Source organism: Equus caballus, chromosome 19 (assembly GCF_041296265.1).
Source record: "Equus caballus isolate H_3958 breed thoroughbred chromosome 19, TB-T2T, whole genome shotgun sequence".
NCBI lineage: Eukaryota > Metazoa > Chordata > Mammalia > Perissodactyla > Equidae > Equus > Equus caballus.
This window is the reverse complement of record NC_091702.1, coordinates 34,861,796-34,884,573: the sequence shown is the minus strand read 5'-3', so window position 1 is coordinate 34,884,573 and position 22,778 is coordinate 34,861,796. Positions and strand designations below refer to the sequence as shown.

The 22,778-nt window shown below is 40.1% G+C and overlaps 1 protein-coding gene across 2 annotated transcripts; it reads right to left on the bottom strand.

Annotated features, from left to right (window-relative positions):
* Positions 1-390: 390 nt before the first annotated feature.
* On the bottom strand, positions 391-21,152 carry KNG1 (kininogen 1). 2 transcript variants are annotated; one of them, XM_001499339.5, is made up of 11 exons: positions 20,648-21,122; positions 17,777-17,887; positions 16,696-16,789; positions 13,311-13,483; positions 11,896-12,003; positions 5,820-5,904; positions 4,773-4,945; positions 4,377-4,484; positions 4,174-4,260; positions 2,632-2,709; positions 391-631 (listed from the first exon to the last, which is right to left on the bottom strand). In XM_001499339.5, the coding sequence occupies exons 1-11, from the start codon at positions 20,837-20,839 to the stop codon at positions 551-553; spliced, it is 1,290 nt and encodes a 429-aa protein (XP_001499389.1). In that variant the 5' UTR covers positions 20,840-21,122; the 3' UTR covers positions 391-550. The 2 variants fall into 2 exon arrangements, with proteins under 2 accessions (XP_001499389.1, XP_005601930.1); XM_005601873.4 differs by lacking the exon at positions 391-631 and having other exon boundaries at positions 714-2,709; positions 20,648-21,152.
* Positions 21,153-22,778: the final 1,626 nt, after the last annotated feature.

Sequence of the window (22,778 nt, the reverse complement as noted above, 5' to 3'; positions counted from 1 at the left end):
AGATATTTTCAGATAATGAGAAGTTGGTAGACCTCATATTAACAAAGATTTTTTTTTTTCCTTTTTGGTAATTATCTTGATCATATAAAACAAGACAAATTACTCTTGGCTTTGGGCTGGGAATCAGGAGAAGGAGGAAGGAAGGAAGGGAGAGAGAATCCTTAGATTGCTGGTGGAAACACGACCCACTGACCCTTGATTTGGTACCCGTGACAAGGTCTCAGTGATAGAGAAGCCCCACCCAAGGGATTCCTGCCTTGGTGAGCAAGAGTGCTCCAGAGTTGGGCTATGAACATGGGTGGTAGAGCCACCGCACTGGCTCTCTGATCAGCTAGACTCTGCTGCAGGGTGGGTGTGGCTAAAAGGAGACCACTGTGGATTAACCAGGAGTGAGAACATGAAGACAGAACTTTATTTCACCCAGCAACAGAGTGATAAAATGGCGTTCTTCTCTATTTAAGTTCTATCCCATCTTCTTGTCCTTCCACATGGGGTTGCTGACAGAGGTTGTTGGGGCTATTGTGCCAGGTGTGGAGATTCTGCTCACTGGTCAAGAGACCTCACTCTCAGATGCTGGCTCTGCCCCTGCCTCTCGAGGTCGGCCCACATACTCGCAGGGCCTTAGGTGCTTCTGTAAGTATAGTAAAACTCTGTTAATCTGATGTGATCATTCAATAAAACACAAGTGAAGTCACCAGTTGACAACATGAGACTTTTTCCTGACATCATTGATTATTTATTGAAAAGTATATATAATACTTGAAGTGAAATAAAAACTCAGAGGCTTAAAAGCATTGGAAAAATTGAAGGAGCAGTGACATGTGCATCCACGGGATAGTGCGGCCGTTCAAAGCCCTATCTGTTTCGCTAGGCAAAGCACAGCCAGGGTTAAAATGTATGCCTCCCTCACATTTTAAGGCAATTAAAGATAGTCATCTTATTCTCTTTTGCAAAAATCAATGTTCTTCAATGTCGTAGCAAAAAGATGATGTGGTTATAAAGTGAGACTAGAGAGGAATCTCCTTATAAAATTTCTGAACAAAATTTGTATCATATCTTGTGATATTCCCTTGTCGATTAAAAAAAAGGTGTCCTTCAAAAGCCTGCCTTTATATTACTTCCTCTGCTTTGCATCATTATCGTTAAACTCAGGGCTGCTGACAACTAAGGATTACTCAATCTAGCCTCAGCAACAAATAAACAAACAGAAAACTCCTGTTTGAAAGCCTTGTTGCAAAGAGCGGTTAATGAGTAAACAGAAATTATTGATTTACAAGAAACACTCACCCAGAAAGAGAATTATCAGAATAGCGTTGTCAAATGGGAGTAACTATTTGATGTAACTAACCCCTTTTGGAAACAGAAAGTTAATTGACTTCTTCCTCTCCTCCCTTTGGCCAATGTGTCTTTCTTTCTTATGGTCTCTCTTTAACCTCTAGAGGTTTTATTATTTTTTTCCCCTGTTAAGAATTTCAGCATTCAGTCTCTCAATTTCCCTTATTTTCACATGTGGTCCGGGACCAGGTGTCATAGTTTATTCACATTGTCAGGAATCTTTGTATGAAAATCGATGACGTACGTTATTAAGGTACACATTCATTACTAGAAAAGCAAATTGCAGTAGGCCATAAGACACACTGGTTTGTCTATTTTCTGTGATAGTTAAGAAAATTTGTGAGGAAGACTCATAAAGGATTTAGAATTCTGCACACAGTTTTAATTTGTCTGTGGAGATTGATCGTGTCCCCACTGGGAGTCTGACCACTTCTCTCCAGGCTGCTCTGAAGCTTCATGCTTTTTGGTGCATCATAGCAGGATATTTGGACAGTGTGGAGAAGAGATGATGAAGTGTTAAAGAAAAACCTATGGCTGCATAAATTAAGAAAGAGCATCAGAGAGACTGAAATCATCAAATTCTTTCACTTCCACAGTTGGATTCATTCTATCAACTGGCTTCCAGGGGCGTCCAGGACATTTTGGGGATGTTGTTTCTGGAAAATCAGATATGAGGTTAAATGAAAGGCTATTTGGCTCTATCTGGATGTCAGGGATCCAATCATCATCACTCTCTGTAGGAGCTGGTAGTGTATGAGGCATCAGAGGAGCAAGGAGATCTAAGTCCGGAAAGGTAACTGCTACCCCTGGCTGGGCTAGGGAAGGGAGGGGTGCTGGCCCTTCTGTCTTCTCTTGTGTCTGTGCAGAAGAGGTAGTACTATCTTCAGAACAACTTGCCAAATGCTCTGTTTTCCCACCATTGTGCTTTCCATTGTTTTTTGTTTTATTTTTATGTTTTCCATGGCCATGACCACGCGCATGTTTATGTCCATGGGCTAGGCCATGTCCCTTTTGATGTCCACGGCCAACGCCATGTTTACCATGGTGTTCGAGATCATAGTCAAGTTTCTGTTGATGTCCGTGGCCAAGGCCATGTTGCTTTTGATGTCCACGGCCAAGGCCACGTCCCCTTTGGTGCTCATGGCCTTGGTCATGCTCATGTATATAACCATGGCCAAGGCCATGTTTTATTTGCTTTTTATGGCCCCAGCCATGCCCACGACTGGGTCCTTGTTCTTTTCCCGAATCCCGCTCTTCATCTTGTATGGGTGCCACGGAAGTGTTGGGTAGACTTACAGTTGTTCCTTCTTCTGTTTCCATTACTTGTGCTGTTCGGAAAGGTGAAAAACCTGGAGGCCTTTTCAGCATTGAGATCTAAATGGGAAATATTAAGATGAATGTATTACTGTGAAAACCACACTATCAATGAAGAAAGAAGGAACTGAGACCTAGCAATGCTATCTCGGTTTATAATGGGACAAGTCTTTGCCAGATTTTAAATACTACATTAATATTCCAGAAAGGATGAAAATGAATAATGTTTTTTCTTGTTTTGATTGATTTTATAATTTGTGGATATTAATTATTGTTCTTAGTAATAATCTAAGCTGGAGAGCTTTTTTTCTTCATCTAGAAAAATTGTGTGGTTGAACTACATAATCTCTAGGGTACCTCCTAAGCCTATGATTATGTAAAGCCATGGCACATTATTTATTAATTGATACTAATTCTATTAGGTCAATTATTGCTTTTATCCTAAAAGGCCCTAAGTGGCTTTATGAAGTAAATGTATAGGGAGGATAAATCCACAATCATTTTGTTGGGCTGAAACACATTAGGACTTGTTCATAAGCGTGAAACACAGCCTTTGTATAATATTTATTTTAGACTATATACATACCACCACATGACAAAAACCTAAATCAGAAAAAAGTGAGAAGAGGCATCTTGCATTGAAGGTATGGAATTGTGGATTATATCTACTTACACTTTCACTACTGGTGAGAACGTGATGGTTGGGAGCAGTGTTCAGTGGTGCAGAGAGCATGATCTTTGGAGTCAAACAAGCCAGACCCTACTGGTTATCAGCATCATGGTGAACAGATTGGGCTCTGATTTGACCTGGACTTGAATCCAAGTGCCACTAGCTTCATTTTTCTCATTTGTAAATAGGAATAATAGCAGCACCTGCCTCATAGAGTTGTCAGGAGGAAAATATATGTGAAGTCTTCAGTACAGTGCCGGGGACAGAGGAAGCACTTGATAATGTTAATATTTACTCCAGGACCTCAGCATCTTTGTAATTTTTAGTGTCTCATCCTAGACAATGGGGAAAGTATTACTTACTTCCCAGGGTTCTTTTAAGAATGAAAAAAGATAATGCAAACTAATGCTTCTCAAACTTGAACATGGGTATGAATCTCCTGGAGATCGTGTTAAATGCAGATTTTGATTCAGTAGATGTGGAGTAGGGTCTGAGATCTGCATTTCTCCCAAGTTCCTTGGATGTAGGCAGAGAGGAGTGGAGGGCTGCGCCTCACCTCATGCACACCTTGAAGATGCATTGCTGGTGTCAGCTCTCCAGAGGAGGCACTATACCTCCCTAAGAGAGAGCCTATGGGACCACGGGACACTGACAATGTGTGAGAAGTTAGTAAGAGGACTGCTGCTCTCCTTCCTAGCCATAAAAAAGAAAGATCAGCACAGAAATGTGAGAGTTCTCCCATTTTAGAAACATAGTCTCCCAATTCATTTAAATAATGGTTCACTTTCAACCCCAAAATACAACTTTTCAGAATGAGCAAAATTGACTCAAACTGACTGTAATGAGAATCATACCTCTCTTCGTGGTTGACAGTTGACAGTAGGGTAAATTTTTTTCTCCCAAGGTATCAAATAAACATCAGCATTACAGTTTAGAATTTGCTATCCATGAAAACAGAAGCCAAAAGAGAGAAAAGTATTATTCATGAGAAACTTAAACAAGTATAAAACATCAAATAGGTTTCCAGGGAGTGGTAGATAGTTGTGTTATTACTCACTCCAAATTGTTTGGTCTCACAACTGTTGGTCAACTCTTCATTATTTTCCTTGGAACATGTGGTTTCCGTGGCTGTGAACTCAATAGAAAATCTACGTCCAGCCACTACCTGGAAAATTAGTTAGCATAAAGTAGAAGCTTAATTAATAGTGTCATAAATTATATGTTTCTACCCTAAGGGCTTTCAGGGGAGAATATTGACATTTTAATTAGACGCTGACTTGTCCATGATCTCATGCCAAGCACACAGCAAGGTTGGGACTTGAAATTCAAATCTCCCAAGTCCTGTTCACCAGGTATAGTGTTTCCCAATCCAGGGCCAAGATCAGTGGCAAAACTGGTAAGCAATTTACATGTGGCCTATAATATCACTATTTTTGTAGCGTAATTTACAGACCTGTACTGTTGCTTTTTTCACAGTGTCGATCTTGAAATAGAAAGTTCCATTATTCTCTGCATTAAGCTTTGCGATGGAATGATTCAGAGGCTCCTCCAGCTCCGGGCTGTTGACAGGTATATCTATGGGGCAGCCAGGGCAAATCTTGGGAGGTGGTTGTACAAAATCCTCCGCTGAAAGAATCAGGTTTTAAGTCAGTGTGTGCATTGAAGCAGCAGTCTAGCCTGGTACCTCTCCCACACATGATCCAGCATCCATTTATAGAGGGCCACGTGGCACCCAAAGGCCAAGTAGTGGGTGGGTGGAGGTTGTCTGTCTGACCTTCACCTTATTGTCTCTCCTCTTTTCCTCTCCTCAGAGCCAAGTGCGTTTAGGGAAACATTTAATCAGAAGGTGTTAGTTAGTGACTCAATCAATATGCTGCACTTAGTTCCCAAGTTTTTGCATTTTTGATGGAAACCGTAAAAAGCAGTGCTTAACATAAAGGAATCACTCTCCAGTGGGAAAATTTTAAGTCCTATGAATCTGGTGTGCAGGCAGCTTGTGTAACGCTTCTCATTGTGGAGAGTATACAACTATCTTCCAAGTATGAGAAAAGCCAACTCTTGGTATAAGAAATCCTGACTTGACTCTAAACTCACACTATCTCCCATTTGCCCCATGTAGGAAAAAAATCTTTAATTGAAGGATTAAGCTCTGAGTGTATAAAAAGAGATACAGCTACCCCAATTTACAACATCTGACGTAGGGACATCTTGTGCACAAGGAAGACAAGCTGAGATCATACCCAGAGAGAAGCTTCGCCCAGAGAACACAAATTTTCCCTTCTGTCACCATATTCCCTTCTGGCCACTTGCAGAGGAGTCTCAGCTGCACCCACTGCAGCACAGCTGAGCAGAGACAGGGTCCAGTGTTCTCAGGGAGGTCTGTTGGTCATACAGACTGTGGCATATCATGGGAACGAAAGCGCAATTTGAATGACAAGTCCTAGCCAGTTGTCTGGGACCAACACGCACTATTAGAGCACCCACACGTACTATCCCATACCTGGAATGATGTGACAGTTCTGGGTCAGGGAAGCAATTCTTAGCTGAATATCCACGTGCGCTCTATCCGTACATTCACCAATATCCTGGTTTTTAAAAAGTGTATAAGTGCATAAATTAAACACATTTTTAAGAACCTTTAAAGTAAACAAGTAAAATAAAAAATAGGGTGTTGGCTTTACAAATCATCACATAGAAAAAAATAAAAGCCATAGTCTAATTGCAAAAGAGAGAATAAGAAACAATTAGGTACTAGCATCAACAAAAACAACAAAGACGCTTCCACAAGCACACGGAAACATGAAATAAGGTGACAGGAGTACCTCAGATAGAAATAATAACCATATAAGTGAATGGGTAAAACTTTCTTTTAGAAAGGCAAAGGTTTTTAAATTAAGCTAAAAACAAAATCAATGTATTACATCTTCAAAAATGATCTCTTGTAATAAAAATGATAAAAAAAGATTAAACATAATGGATGAGCAAAGCTATATGAGGCAAATATGAACCAAAAAGGAGCTACAGTATTATTAATATTGGACAAAGTAAAATTTAAGGTAACAAAAAACTCATACAGGCAGTAAAAAAGATAATTTTATTTTTATAAAAAATATAGTCTACAAGTGTGGAATCAAAATACAAAAAGCAGAAAACAGATATACGAATAGAAATGAATAAAAATAATTGTGGTGGGAAAATTTAATATACAACTATAAATCTAAGACAGACCAAATAGATTAAAAAAACAATAAATAAGGTCATAGAAGACTTGAATGATATAACAACGATTTAAGTGGTATTTTCCTATGGTACACGTGATTTAAAATGATACTTTCATAAGTATGATACAAATATTTTTAATTGCTTTTACACTAGATCACAAGAAAGGCTCAATAAATTTTGCAAGTCGAAAACAATACTGGCCATGTTCTTTGACTTCAGAACCAAAAAGAAAAAAAATCACATAATTTTAAACAAATAAACAAACAAAAAACCGACTACTTGAAATATAAACACACTTGCCTAAATAGTAAAGGTCTTCCTTGGATCAGGAAAAAAATAAAAAACAAAACAAGAAAAATGAGAATTCCACATAATGTTGCCAGAACAGCATTCAGAGTTCACTCATGGCTTTATAAATTTCATAATTTGAAAAGAGAGGCAAGAAACAAACAAAACAAAACAACTCCAACTCTGGGTGTTTACCTCCAGCAGTTAGGAAAAAAAGAAATAATAGTCTTAAGGAAAACAAGAAGGAGAAAACCATAAAAATAAAAGCAAAGCTGATGAATTAGAAAACAGAAGGTATTTGCATTAATAAATAAATCCAAATGACCATTCTTGGTGTAAGGAAAGAAAGTCAAATGCAAAAAAAAGTCAATAAAACAAAGGATACAGAGAAGTGTAAAAATATAAGAGAATATTATGAATGAGTATATGCTAATTTAAATCTCCAAAGAATAGATACTTTTCTGGAAAACTATAAATAACCAACACTGACTTAGGAACAAGAAGAAAACTTGAATGGAACAAGGACCAAACAAGAAATAGAGAATGCTATCATTACTCTCAACTTCTATCCTACTTTTCACCTCCAAACAACATAAATGTTTTATAGATAAATAATTTAAAAAATTAAAGAAATATATATGTTTCCATGCTATATAAACTCTTTCTGAATATAGAAAATAGTGGCAAACTACCCAACTCATTCTATAAAACTATAATCTGGGTACTAAAAGCTGAAAAAATAGAATGCACATACAAACACACCTAGAAAACTGTTAAATCACTTTCACTTATAAATATAGATGTAGAAATCTTAAATAAACTAGAAATAGAATCCAAATGCATATTTAAAGGATAATTAACACTAAACAAAGAGTTTAGTTTAGGAATCTAGAGGTTACTACTAGGAAAGTTGTCAAAATAACATAGAATAAATTAGAAACACATAATATGATATTTCAATATATATTCTAAAGTATTTGCTAAATTCAATGCAAATTCCTTATTTAAAAACAAAACTCTTTAAAGAGCAGAAATATGAGGATGCTTCCTAACATGACAAAGAATGTAGACTAGAGAACAGATTTTTCCTAAGAAACTATTATGGGATAAAGATTATTGCAAATTTATGTAGAAGGAAAGAATGTTGAGATATCTGGTTATTCTCTTGAAAAAAATCAATTTGGATACCCTACAAAATATAACAAAATTAATTCTACACAGATTTGAAAGCTTTTAAAAGTACTGGCCACAGACAAACTAGAATTAAAAAAATAAGGTGACTGCTGAGCAAATGATGGAAGAATTCTAAAGGAAAATATTGGTAGATTTGATCACCCATAAAGAAAAACTATTTGTAAGTCAGAAATACCATAATAAAAACTAAATAAAGTAAACAACTGAGGAAATATGATAAAGCACTGATACCTTTAATATACAAATACTATTTTCCAAATTATGAAGCTTTATCCCAAAGAGAAATGGGCAAAGGATATGGAAGACAATTCATAAATTCCACCCATAAATTTATCACAAATGTATGAAAATATGATAAATGCGTATAAACATTTTGATTGAGAAAATGAAAACTAAAAATGTTTTTTTCTATGAAATTAGCTAAGTTTAAAAAAATAATACTGATTCTACTGAGGGTATACATTGCTGACAGGATGTAAATTGGTATACTTGGCAAACAGTTAACTTGTATATATCAAGAGTTTTAAGAACTTTTTACAATTTTATTCTATGTGCAAAGCTGGGACTTTATTCTGAGGAAAAAATACCAGATACAGAAATAGCTTTATCCTCAAAAATTTGAATTATTAATTATAATAAAAATGAAAACAACTCAAATGTCCAAAAATAGGGAAGTAATTTAAAAAAATAATCTATGATATCTTCGCTAGGATATTACACAGTTATTTAAAAAGAAGTTTATCAAGAGTTTTAGCAACATAGGAAAATTCTTAGGTGAGGAAAATGTAGCATGCAAAATAATTACAACTATTAAAAGACAAAAAATAATCACCAAAAATTGTCCATATTCCCCCCGAAAAAGACAACAGGGAAATACACTAAGATATCTTTGGGTATGTAGTTCAATATTATTTTTTTCCATGTTTCTGTACTGTCTTAAATCTTTCTATAAATGTATATTTCCAAAAAAGGAACATATATATAGTAAAAGTCATGTTTTTTAAACATACAGGGAATGCCACACTTATAATACCTTGATTTTGGATGGGGAGAAGGATGCTGGAAGTAGCTCAGAGGTTTTCAATTCTATCAGCATATCTGGTTCACCTGTTAGATCCTTAGAACCTGGGAAGCTGTTAGATCCTTTTAACTGCGGGGACCCACCCAGACCAATTAAATCAGAGATCTGGCATAACGCTAGCCAAATGATTCTCATGTGCAGCGGGGCCTGAGAACTACTTATGAAACCTCTTAAACCAGTGCTTTTCAAACGTTAATGTGCAAATGAATCATCTGGGAATCTGGTCAGTATGCAGATTCCAATTCAGTAGGCACGGGTGGCGTGAGAGGTTGCTTTTCTAACGAGCTCCCTGCTGACGCTGCTGCTGCTGCTGCTTTGAACAGCAAGGCCTTAAATCTCACCAACCAGGGGCAAAATATTCATTTATATTTTATGTTCTTTAATTATTATAACAACTCTATGAGATAGATGCTATTATTCTTTACTGTTTTACAAATGAGGAAGTGGAGGCTCAGAGAAGTTATACCAAAAATCTGATTGGCTTTGTGACTCCAACTGGCCCTTTGCAACTCTGTTGCAAACAGAGAACTAAATTGAGGCCTTACTAATGGACGCAGAAGGATTAAAGTCAGATAATGTTTAGGTCTCTATAACCTCAAGTGGTTAACTAAGCATAAAAAACAAAAGATGTTAATAGATGCTTAAAAGCATCAAACTGACAAATCTAAATAGTAGCTAGAGAATATGGTTTCAGAGGGTTCCTCTCTCTTTTCACTATATTTTCTTATTATGGTCAAATATATATAACATAGAATTTGCCATTTTCACCATTTTTAAGTGTATAATTCAGTGGCATTGATTATATTCACAGCGTTGTGCAACCATATCTATTTCCAATAATTTTCGTCACCCCAGACAAATTCTGTACCCATCAAGCAATAAATCCCCATTCTCCCCCCTCCTAGTCCCTGGTAAACTCTAATCTACGTTTCCTCTCTACAAATTTTTGTATGTTAGGTATTTCCTATAAGTGGAATCATACAATATTTGTCCTTTTGCGTCTGGCTTATTTCACTTAGCATAATGTTTTCAAGGTTCATCCATGTTGTACTATATGTCAGAACAATCTCATTCCTTTCTGTGGCTAAAGAATATTCCATCGTTATATATATATAATATACATATTACATTTGTTTATCCATTCATCTCTTGATGGATGTTTGAGTTGTTTCCACCTTTTGGCTATTATGAATAATACTGCACTGAATATTGGCATACAAATATCTGAGTGCCTGTTTTTAATTCTTTTGGGTATGTACTTAGGAGTGCATTTGCTGGGTTATATGGTAATTCTTCTTGAGGAATTGCCAAACTGTTTTCCACAGCGGCTCCACCATTTTACATTCCCATTAGCAATGCATGAAAGTTCCACTTTCTCCACATCCTCCCCATACTTGCTATTTTCCAATAGTTTAAAATTATGGGCATCTTCTAGGTGTGAAGTGGCATCTCATTGTGGTTTATATTTACATTCCTCTGATGTCTAATGATGTTGAGTATCTTTTCATGTGCTTATTGGTCATTTGTATGTCTTCTTTAGAGAAATGTCTATTAAAGTCCTTTGCCCATTTTTAAATTGGGTTGATTGTTGTTGCATTGTATATGCGTTCTTTGTATATTTTACATATTAAACTATTATCAGATACATGATTTGCAAATATTTCCTTCCATTCTGTGGGTTGTCTTTTCACTCCCTTAATAGTATCCCTTTTACTTTTCCCCCCAATTATGAAATAAATACATACTTGATTAGAAACATTGGGAAGAGTTGAAAGAGTTCCGAAAAATATAAAGAATCAGAAAAAGTACTGATAGTTCCAATTGAAAGTTAATTGTATAATTTTGCATATGTTTCCCATCATTGTTTATATTTACATTTTCTTTGTACGTTTGAATGAATCTTATGTATAGTTTTGTATCCTGATTTTGTTGTTTTTTACTTAACATATTATAACCCTTTTTCTAAGTCACTAAAAGCTCTATAAACATAACTTTAATGGCTGCACATATTGTACTGTATGGATGTACTGTAGCTTACTTAATTATTCCCTAATGTTGAAAATAGAAGCTATTTCCAATGTTTTTCTATTAATAATAATGCTGAAATTAACATCTTTCTGTCTCGGTTTCTCATTTTCTTCCCATATAATAGAATCTTAGAAGCAGAATTTTTAGACTAAAGGGCTTGCAGCAATCTCTTGCTTAAAGCACAGTCTTCGGCTAAAATGCAAACATCCCTGGGAAGGTCATCATGCCTTAGCCGTCTTAACGTGCACTAACTACTGCCACCTTGACACGCTGTCTTTCAACATATGTTTGGTTCAGATAACAAGATAACATCCTAGAAAGGGTCATTAAGGGACAGACACTCAGGATGTGTTTATTAAAGATAAGGTATGCAAGGGAAGGTGAGAAATAGAGCAGAGACAAATTTGAAGTGAGGAATTGTCTTGGATAGAGCTCGGGGGCACATGGGGAAGAGAAGGAGACAGGAAAGCGTGAAGACATGAAAAGACAAACTTGACCATGGCATCATTTTGTCTCGGGCTATTCCTAGTCCCTGGTTATATCTGAAAATGCTTATTGCTAGATGTGCAGATTCCCTGACCAGTTAGGTAAGGCACTGACCAGTGACGTGAGCTTCACAGTTCCCACGTGAATGTGAATGTGAATTGGTGCCTGTCATCTAAAATTTTAGTACCGAGTCTTCCTACACAGCTGAGGGTTCCCACACCTGTAAATATTGGACACAAAATGCTAGGTCTTTATAATTAGATTTTTGCTTACTTACACCATTCAAAAGGGACTTGCAGTCTGGAGTTAAGAATAGAAAATTCTCCTTGGAACAATTAGTTTGCACAATTGAGTAAGTGACATCATAGTTCCATCCAGCCACCACCTGAAACAATTTTGGATTGAATATTTAAAGGGCAGTTTAAACATTATTCACAGTTATAAGGAGCTTAAAATACTGCTTGGCATATCATAAGTGTTCAGAAATATAAACTGTTATTATTAGTAGGAAAAAGTCATTACTGAATAAATGTTGAGGACTTTATGACCCTCACACCCCTCATCACAACACAGACACACACACTCTCCTACACCTCTGAAAATGAAAAGCGATGTATGGATGGAGTTACTGTATTTCTTTAAGTAAGACCTAGCAATATTTCCTGTGTAGGCAGCAGAAAAGAAAATGTTCTATTGAATCTTGTGAAATATTAACAATGCTCTTGTAGATGGATAAAGAAAACTTTGGAGCTGGAGTGGCCTTTACTGGTAGGTCCTCAGGTTCCCAGACTGCCAGACAATAAGATTTCTCCTGCTTTATCCTGGGCTGGTCCCACTCTGACAGCCGGATATGGATATAATTGAGTGGAACGTGTGTCTTGCATGAAGGCAAGTTGGAAGGTCTATTAAAAGCAGGGAATGCTACCAATCAAAGTGAGTCCCTCATAAACAGAGGCTGAAAAACAAGGAACCCACTCAACTGTCAATAAAGGCTTTGTGAACTGAAGCAATGAAAAGACCAGATTTGGGCCAGCCCTGGTGGCCTAGTGGTTAAATTTGGCACACTCCACTTCAGCAGCCCCGGTTCGGTTCCCAGGTGTGGACCTACACCTCTCGTCTGTCTGTGGCCATGCTTTGGTAGTGGCTCACATACAAAAAGAGAGGGAGATTGGCAGCAGATGTTAGCTCAGTGTGAGTCTTCCTTAGCAAGAAAAAAAAAAAGAAAAGACTAGGTTTACTTCTTTTTCTGATGATATGGAAACTGTAATTTAGAGGGTACCCAGAAAGCTGTGCGAACCTTTTTAGGTACAATTTAATATTTTGGAGCCAAGTTTGACTCATGGTAGCTAGGTGATGGTATAGTTTTCTTAGGACCTTAATTAAGCCCAGATTGACTTTTCCATTTCACCATCTCTAGGAAGAACATGTATTGCTGACTACTCATTCACTAAAAATCAAATCTCAAAGGAAGGGGATCTGAGTGGCCCTCCTTTTTCCCTATACATATGGCAGTATCCAAATCACTTTGGTTCCTGTGCTGGTCAGATGAGAACAGAGAAGAGCTCCTCACCACCGTTGTGGAATCATACGTTTTCCTTTGGCCAATGGCTTATTTTAGGTAATGAAACCCTGAATATGAAGATCTAACAAATTTTAACAATACCATGCAAAATGGAAAATTAAAGAACAAACCTGTCTTTGAGCCCTTTTCACTTCTCCAAGAACAAAGAGGTGGGAATGAGCAGTGTTGTTGTTAAAATGTTGAATGGCGTGTTGCAGAACAGGTTCCAAGTCCGGGCTCCCAGTCGGTATGGGGTGCGAGCAGCCAAGGCAGTCATACTGGGCTGTCACCACAGGGCCCTCAGCTTGACAAAGAGCAGGCAAAGGCGCAGCGTTAATGAGCGAAACCCGCATTCGGATACATTGCCCTAAATAAGTAAGATAACTCAGAAGGCCCTGAGGAACAAAGTTTCCGGTAAATCCTAGTACGCATTAGGCGAAGAGAACACAAGACTGCTTTTTAGTCAGAGAAAAACACCTATCATTACTTAGGAACGTCTTACATGCATACTATTGTGCATAATTATTTTAAATTTATTTAAAAGTCAGTTTAAATTATAGAAGTAATGCATGAATTCATCTTCTTATAAAAAGTAAAACAGTACAGATATATTCTTGTTTATTTTTCAATGTTAATTAAAGCTCCTTGATGCCTGGCTAAGGGAATACATACTTTGGATCAATTCAATCCAACCAACATATTTTGCACCTGCTGTAATATCTCAGGTGCTGGGCTAGGCCACGTAGACACATTATCCCTTAGTAATGGTCACTGCCATGAAGGAGTTGGGCAAGTCGATGGGAGAGACAAGCCTGTAGATGGATCATTTCAATGTAATTGGGCAAGAGCTTGGAAAGGCAGGGGCCCAGCGTGAGCTCAGGGGAGACTCTCCTGAGCAGAGGTGGCCTGAGCTAAGAAGGGAGAAGAGCGGTCAAGGTCAACGAGGCAACATGAAGTGTGAGGCCTGAGGAGAAGGAACATACGGCTCCAGAGAAAGCAGGACGAGTCAGGGACAGCGGTGTGGTGTGGGACGGGGTGCATACACATTTTACCAGAGCTTAAAGCGGGGGGCGGGGAGGGGTGACTGAGGCCTGCAAGGGGACCTGTGTTGGTAGAGAATCCTCTGCTGTTGAGCCTGGGCCCCATGCTGGAGGCCTGGGGTCACTCACTATATTCCAAGGGTCATGAGCTCCTGGGTGAACCTGATGAGAGCGATGGAGCCCTCCCCAAGGAAATGCACATACAACATTTTCCATATAATTTCAGGGTATTCATAGACCCTCTGAAGTGATTTAAGAATGGCCCACTGTAAGACAGGGGAGCCACTGAAGGGGTTTTAATAAAACAATGTAAAATATGACAAAAGGAGAGAGTTCATATTGAATTACCAAGTAATGTTCATAATGGATAGCCCTAACGGGCTGGTCAGGAGAGCACACGCCATCACAGAAAAGGGAGAGGAGTGAAGGAGTCCCAGGCCCCTTCGCCCCGGGGCTCTTGCTGCCCGAGTGGGTAAGATCCACACAGAATGAGGAGGCCAACAGTGTCCTACTACACTGTCCCTCAGTTGTTAGCAGGTCAACACAGCTCCCCTTGCACCTCTTTCTTGGCTTTCTCACCATAAATACTTGTGTCAGGATAAAGATTTACTGGGTGAACCGCCCCGCCTCCCACTTCCTCTCCTTGCAGAAGTTATACTGAATCAGGCTAACCAGCAAAGTCAAAAAACTGGAAGGTTACACGGTTAAGGAGGGAGAATCGCTCATGGAAGAACTGAAAAAAAGATGAACACAGGAGGTGAAAGAGGTGAAGGAGGAAAGACCAGAGGGCAGTTTGCCTGACCGCAAGGGGAGCTGCCACTGGAGTAAGAAAAGAGATGAAGCAGCCTTTCAAGGGTGAGGGGAGGAGGGAAAGGTGGAACTCAGCTTTTCTGGGTGACACAATGGTTTTCCACTCTGTCCCAACATTTCTAGAAGGATGTTTTTTTGGTTTTTGTTTTGTTTTGTTTTGTTAATTTTTTTAAAGATTTTATTTTTCCTTTTTCTCCCCAAAGCCCCCCAGTACATAGTTGTATATTCTTTGTTGTGGGTCCTTCTACTTGTGGCATGTGGGACGCTGCCTCAGCGTGGTTTGATGAGCAGTGCCATGTCCGCGCCCAGGATTCGAACCAACGAAACACTGGGCCGCCTGCAGCGGAGCGCGCGAACTTAACCACTCAGCCACGGGGCCAGCCCCTAGAAGGATGTTTTTTAAGTAAAATAAAGATTTAACTTTTTGAATTCTGAAACGCATCTGGCCAAAAAGGTTTCGTGGCCGAGTAGTGGACCTAGTAGTAATTTCTGAAGGAGTGGCAAAGAGCTTTTTCTCTCATGGTATAGAACTGCTGTGTTCTGGATAATGTTAAAATCTGGTCACGAGGTAGAGTTCTTAAACTGAATACTAAAAAGCTACTCCAAAAAAGGGAGGCGATTTTAATTAATTGTGCTTTCTTTTCTGTTTCGGACTGTTTTTCTTCAACTGCCACCTCTTGCATATCTTGAGGGATATGGTTTTTGTGGGTTCCATATGGATGACTAAGGCTGGAATGGGACAACTGCCACTATGGTGAGTTTCAATAGTGCGACTGAGAGGCTGTTAGGGAGCCTCGTGAACTAAAGCGCTATCCTGCAGGAGGCCAGCGCTGGGATGGCTTTTGTGATTGACATCACCCAGATGTGCCCATTCTTCTGTCCCTGGCCCCTCTGCCACAAGAGGGAGGGAGGTAATAGTGGTTATATCTGGGGATCAGTTGCTCCATACTTTATTTTAAAGGAATTTTGTTTATTGAGGGTCTGCTATACCAACTCTGCTAAGAGTAAGATACTTAACTGCTGTGGGCCTCAGTTTCCTCATCTGTAAAATGGGGATATTCATACTTGCGTCACAGAGTAGTTGTGAGGATTCAATAAGTGAATACATGTAAAGTGATGAGAACTGTGGCTGGCAATAAGTGCTCAAAAAATGTTAGCTGGATTGCTTTCATCCTGATTGTCATTAGCACAGTATGATGATTGCACTTCAGGCGTATCATCTAGCTTCAGCCTACAACAACCCTGTGAAGTGGGAATTACTGTTATTCTCTTTAATAGGTAAGGAAAAGGAAAGCCGGGAAGGTGAGGAGATTTGAAAGATTCCAGGCCAGGTCTGATATCAAAGCCTGTACTTTCCTCACTCGAGGATGCTGCCTGCAATTGAAGGCAGTCCTTGTGTCTTTTCATCCTTTTTGCACAGCCCTTGCACACACCTCATGCAATGTGGCACAGGAGGAAGAGAGTCAGGATGATTGGCAGGACCTGACCTCAAGACTCTGCCGCTCTACCCACTCAGACCCCTGACCCCAATCCCGCCCCCAAGGCTGCAAATGGCCCCCCTACAGCCGGCCTTGTGGGGTGGGGGGGGCTTCGTCTGGGTTGCATTCCTGGCACACAGAAATGGTTTGTTTTCCTCCAGGGCAGCACCACCAGACAGATCTGCTACCTGGAGTAATCTGGCAGGTCTGGGTAGCCACGGAGAATAGCGTCTTCCCGTCCTTCTCTCTCCTCCCTACGGTTGCTGTGCATTCTCCTGTGGCCTAAAAAGGAAATAAACAAGAGACCATTTATCTAATCTTTCAGATGGAGAAGTCCACCTCATACTGTTGTTAAAGACAGCTTTCCCTTTTTTTTTAACTTAAGATTTTTTGGTAACAGTTTTGAGACATGAGGATGAAAGTTTTTGTAGCCTACTGATTATTTTTTACAAGCCCCTGATATTCAGATGAAGGAGAGGCAGTATCAAGGGCGAGGTTTTAAAGTAAGAGTCTTTGTTTCGAGCCCTGGAGATATTTCTTTTTCACCAAAATGTACACAATGCCTTAGGACCAGCCTGCTGAACTCTCCTCTTGATTTACCGTTCAATTTCAGTGTTGAGACTGGATACAGGATGCTGGTGTTTAAAGAGGTGAATCTGTGGACTGTGAAAGGAGTGGCTGCTTCCTAGCAGTTACCATCTGCAGTCTCCCTTAATTAGGGCAAGACAACCAGCTGTGGTGCGCCTGGCATATGTTAGGCATCTGGTGAACACAGCCATTGTCATTAAAACAAGGTCCTTTGCGTAAAATATCTCCTTTTACTCTCCAACAACCTCAGCTCCTAATGAGGTCAATTTTAACTCCCTTTTACAAGGGAGCGCAAGGGTTCTGAGTGGTCAGCCAGTTGGAGGCAGAGCAAGATTTGTACTCAGGGCTGTGCAACTGAAGCACCCACGCTCTCCCCTCACCAGCCCCGATCTCAGCGGAAATGCTCATCTGTTGTCTCTCGGGCCTGGTCCACGCATCTCCATTTGTCATTAGAGCCCCCTTCTTACAGGAGAGCTTGCTCCGTATTTAACCACTGGCCTCTCCAGGCCCCTTCTGTCTATGCAGAATATAGACATCAAGCATTTGACTTTTCTACACATTTGAGGGCCTATGTGCATCCCTCACAAACAGGCTCAACCACATTAATCATGCCCAGCACCAGTAGAAAAATCTAGCAGCCTCGGGGAAAACTGGAGGCTTGGGAACTGTCAACACACTTACAGCTTGCTCTGGGTCTTTGTAGTCACATTCCCGCCAGGTTTTGCCACTTCCAACAGGACAGTCACCCTCCTTGATTTGGTACTTGAAGGAGTAAAATGTGTTAGGGTCATCCTGAAAAAAAGCAACCAAAGACACATAGGGTTCATCCAGCTGACCCAACAGCAAATCCCCGGTGTGGGATCTGGTCCAGTTATGAAGATTTGATCTTGACTTGATTCAATTAAGGCACAACATTTATTAAAAATATGGAAAGTTCTAAATATCTACTCGGAAGAATGTTCATAATATACTTGCAAATATGTATTTTTAAGTTACAAAGTAGTATCCATAGTATTAGCCCATTTTTGTAGAAACCAATTTATATGTAAATACATGATTTTTAAAAGTCTGGAAAGTTATGCAGCGAAGCTGTTAAACTGTGTGTCTCTCAGTGGTGGGAGGACAGTTGTCTTTCACTTTCTTCTTTAAACAAACATTCCAGAGTTGTCTATTTTGTTCTTAAACAAACATTGTTTTTACAATTAGAAGACAAACAAAGGAGGGCTTTTTTCATTTTCGAAAAAAATGTTAACAGTTGTTTCTGGACAGTGGGATTAATTATGGGGAATTTTAGTATTTTTATTTACTTTGTTTTGTTTTCTATGTATTCTAGCATGTCATGAAATAATATATAAAACTTTAAAGTGCAAAGGTGCTGAGTTAGATGAATTTTCAGGTGCAAAATCCAGCAGCAAAGGACCTGAGAGGTGATGGTGTCCAGCTGCTCTCTTTGCAGGTGAGAGAAAGGAGGCCCTGGGTGGATGGGGCATGGTTTAGGCATGGAAAGGCAGGGCCAGCCCCAGATCACAGGTCTCCTGACTCCTGGGGCAGCGCTCTCTCAGACCCTGCATGGGTCACAGTATTTGCATCTGGGAAATGATAGTATCAAACAAGATAGTCTCTGAGGTCCCTTCTAGGTCTCAGATTTTGACAAAGCAGTAGGTGGTAGTGGCATAGGCAGTGCCCACATGGCAAAGATAAAGATAAAGAGTGATTCTATGCACATTTTAGACCAAAAAATCACATTTGCCATCGATGTCAGCTGATAAAGACAACTTGGATAAACTGTTGCTTGAGAGCATCAGGACTCACATGACCACACTAGTAGGAACAGAATGACTCCATTTTACTTTCAGGAAAAAAAAATGTCCACTGGGCTTCTTTCTTTATCCTCATCACGTCAAATGGCTGGATTTTTTCTTCCACCAAAGTAAACAATTGCTTAACTATCACAGAGATGCAGTGTTTTATAGTTAAATTCATTTAAACAAACTATTGAAAGATTAATACTTCTCGAAATCACATCTTGTCAGGATTTGTCTTCACCCTGAGTGCATCAGTCAGTGATGAAAATATGAAAAACCAACTAGAACGTTGCCGCTACCTTTGATGCATTCAGCCGTATGGACCTCATCGTAGAGATTTTGTCTGATGCAGCAGAACCATATTAATCTCACTTCTGACTCTTCTTACACATACCCTCCCCACCCTTTGCCCTAGTTTTATTGAGGTATGATTGACAGATAAAAATTGCATATATTTAAAGTGTACAACTTGCTTATTTGGTATACATGTACATTGTGAAAGGATTACCACAAGCAAGCTAATTAACATATCCATCACCTCACAGAGTTACCTTTTTTGTGTGTATAGTGAGAATGTAAGTGAGCAAAAGTGAGGCCGTCTTATTTTGCTAAGTGGCCCCAGCCCCTCCTCGATGTGACTACTCGATGCTCTAAAAAATTCACATGCTCTCCTGATTTGTGGCCTCTGCTTATGTATGTACTCCTTGATAGCTTGATAAATTAAAACTTTGTTCTGTGAGTTTCTCTCCAGGAACAGACTGACCACAGGCGGGAAACACACCTACAAGGCATCCATCACAGCTGACAGAGAATGGAACAATGTGATGCCTGGAGCTCATCACGCCTGGGGACCAACATCCGTGGACTTGCTCCTTACTGCCCATTTTCCCTGTATAACTGCCTCAAGATTCTGTAATTTGGGAAGATGGGTTTTAAGACATTGATCACCCGTCTTCCAATTAGCCGGCTAATCTAATTAAACTTCCCTTCTCGATCTCTAACTCGTCGTGATTAATTGGCTTAGATTGCTGCGAGCAGAGCGAGCCCATTACTCAGTATCAAGAACACTTAAGATATAATCTTTCAGCATATTTTGAGTGTACAGTACAGTATGATTACCTATAGTCACCATGCTGTACATTAGACCCCCAGGACCTACTCATCTTATAACTGGAAGTTTGTCCCCTTTGGCCAACGTCTCCCCATTTCCCTCACCTCCCAGCTCCTGGCAACCAACATTCTACTTTCTGCTTCTGGGAGTTCAATTTTTTTAGACTCCACATATAAGTGAGCTCATGCAGTATTCGTTAGATGTGCTCCCTTAACCGCCTCCCCCCTCCCCCGCTCCACCTGAGGTCTGGAGGTCTTTATATTTCAGTCTAGGGCTGGTCACCCAGTAAATCCTCTTGCTGCAGCCTGACTGAGTCCCTGTATTTTCCCACTCTGCATAGTCCCTTTCAAATTACTCCAACTACCCTTGTTTCATTTCACTCTAAGATACTGCTTCTCTGATTACTCAGGATGCTAAGCTTGGTGGCCTGAAGACTAGTCATACCGTACCCTCTACCCTCAGGCCAAAGAGTGGTGTTGGTCTTTTATAAGAGCTGTAAGCTTCTACCTTTGATTAACAGTTCTTTGGTGATTGGCGTGTGTGTGTGTGTGTGTGTGTGTGTGTGTGTGAGACACCTGGGTTCCGAGCGACAGCACAAATCCCCAAATGACCCCAAGGTTCATCCAGCCCACTCACCGTCTTGGTGACCTCCATGATGCGGTACAACACAAACTGGTAGCCACTTTGGTTCCCTTGGTTATATTTCTTCAGAGCCGTGTCCACAGCCTTAAATACATCCTCATCATTGCAGTCAATTTCTTGCAAGGACTCCTGGGTTAAACTTAGTAGCAGCCTGGAGCAAAGGAAAAGGACGGCAGTTAATTTCATGACTTAAAGGTCTCCTCTCCCTCTGGGAGTTTCACCAAGAATTGGGAGCCAACTTGAATGCTGATTTTAGCGATCTCCTGCTTCTCATCTACTCTGCTCTCCTCTCTCTGCCTCAGTGCTCTAGGGCCCTGGTTGGATTCCTGCTGCCATACACTATTTGCCCTATTCCAAAAGGACAAATGGCTCTGCTGGGTTATCCAAGCAGATTTCAGGCTGGAACATTGCAACACTGGGGTTGTTGACCTGCTTGTTTGCATTTGAGAAGCATGTGGGAGCGCAGAGCACATTTCCATGTGATTACACAACTTTTTATGGCAAATCAGAGCAGAATCTAATAAAAGAGGAGGAAAAAAAAACACCAACCACCTCTGTCATTGCCTTGTGACTTTCCCAAAGTCAGTTACAAAGGTCACTACAAGTGACACTACGCAATAATGAGTACAATGTGCAGACATCTTTCAATAAAATTTCTTTGCAGGATATCTAGCTGCGGAGAAGTAGGCTACTATCAATCATATCACATGCCTGGGGGGGCCCATGCACAGGGCCACAATGAGTGCTGGAAGTCCCACACCAGGATGTTAGTGAAACTAAAAATAAAATATGGGCATCCTATCTGGCCTCTGGCCAAGCCAGCCTCTCTCCACTCAATTGTACTAGTTCTAGAAAGGAAAATGCTCCCCAGGGTGGAGGAGACAGGGGAGAAGCATGTGAGGTGACAGGTTGAGTGAAGCCCTGCATCCTTTGTTGCTGCTGCTTGTTTCTGGTTTGGCGGATGTGGGTGTCTTTCACTCATCAAGCCTAAGCAGTTTTTATGATCAAGTTAGACTATTGGAGGAGAGGAGAGCTAGGGTAGGTTAAAGACATGGCTAGGCCTTAGAAGATCTTTGCCCTCAAGTCTTGCCATCCCTCCCTCCAAAAAGATGTTTGGCTTCTTTGTTGTTGCTAAGCTCCCTAGATTGGCAATTCAGTGTCCCTGAGAAGCCCCGGAAAAGAGGGGTCACCATGAGCTGAATGGTGGGCTTGTAGTGGAGTGGCAGGAACACAAGCTTGGCAGTAAGTCCAACCTTGATTCCAGTCTAGCTCTGCTGCTTAATTGCTGTGTGATCCTGAGCAAGTCAGGGTCATACGACCTCTCTGCTTACAGTTTCCTTACCTGTAAAATGCAGAAAATCATAATATCCTACCAGGGGTTTTTGAGGAGTGAATGAGATAATATATGTGCAGGGCCTGTTAATTAGTTCTTATAAATTGTATCTAAACTTAGAGTGAGATGGTTAAGAGCTCCTGACTTACTGAAGCAATTTCAGGTCTATGGTGATGGCAAAAGGTAGATTCTAGTGTGTGTTCGGGGTCGGGGAGGGAGACTGTAGGGAAAAAAATTAAGGGTGAAAGAGACTTGGGTAAGTTCTTAGGCTGGGAAGAAGGAGGGGCCCGCAAAGATGGAGAAGTTAAAGCTGGGAGAGTGAGGAGGTGACTGATGGAGCATGGTCCAGGAGGAGGTGGAAAGAAATACAAGGCTGATCATGGTAGGTGTTTCAGGTGAAGACTCAGAAATAGGACTTGGCAGTGTACACAGGCAGTATAGTTAACAGGAAAGGATATTCCTTGAGACGAGGCCGATCTGGGTTCTAATCCCATAATTTACTAGCTACAACAAACATTTGTATGCTTTTTAGCTGTCACGTAACAAAAAAATCTAGACAAGGAGCAATCAATGGTTTATCATCTCAAACTCTAATACAGCATAAGCTCCCTAGGGTAGGAATTGTTTCTTACCCTATTATTCATCTGCAGCAACCGTGTTTGCATATTATGAATGAATTTAATTGTAATGAATTGAGAGTCTTCAATACTATGTTTTCCAGGTAATATTTTCAATGACTCAAGCAATGTTTGTGAAAGTACTTTATACATTGTAAAACGCTACTCAGATGCT

Bases quoted from the DNA above. Each gene is read 5' to 3' on its own strand.
- KNG1 (XM_005601873.4), bottom strand. From the start codon at position 20,839: ATGAAATTAACTGCCGTCCTTTTCCTTTGCTCCAGGCTGCTACTAAGT. The intron at 16,790-17,776 runs GTAAGTGTGTTG...TTTCCTTTTTAG, and splicing joins ACAAAGACCCAGAGCAAGCT to GCCACAGGAGAATGCACAGC. The intron at 12,004-13,310 runs GTTTGTTCTTTA...AAATTGTTTCAG, and splicing joins TGAAAAGGGCTCAAAGACAG to GTGGTGGCTGGATGGAACTA.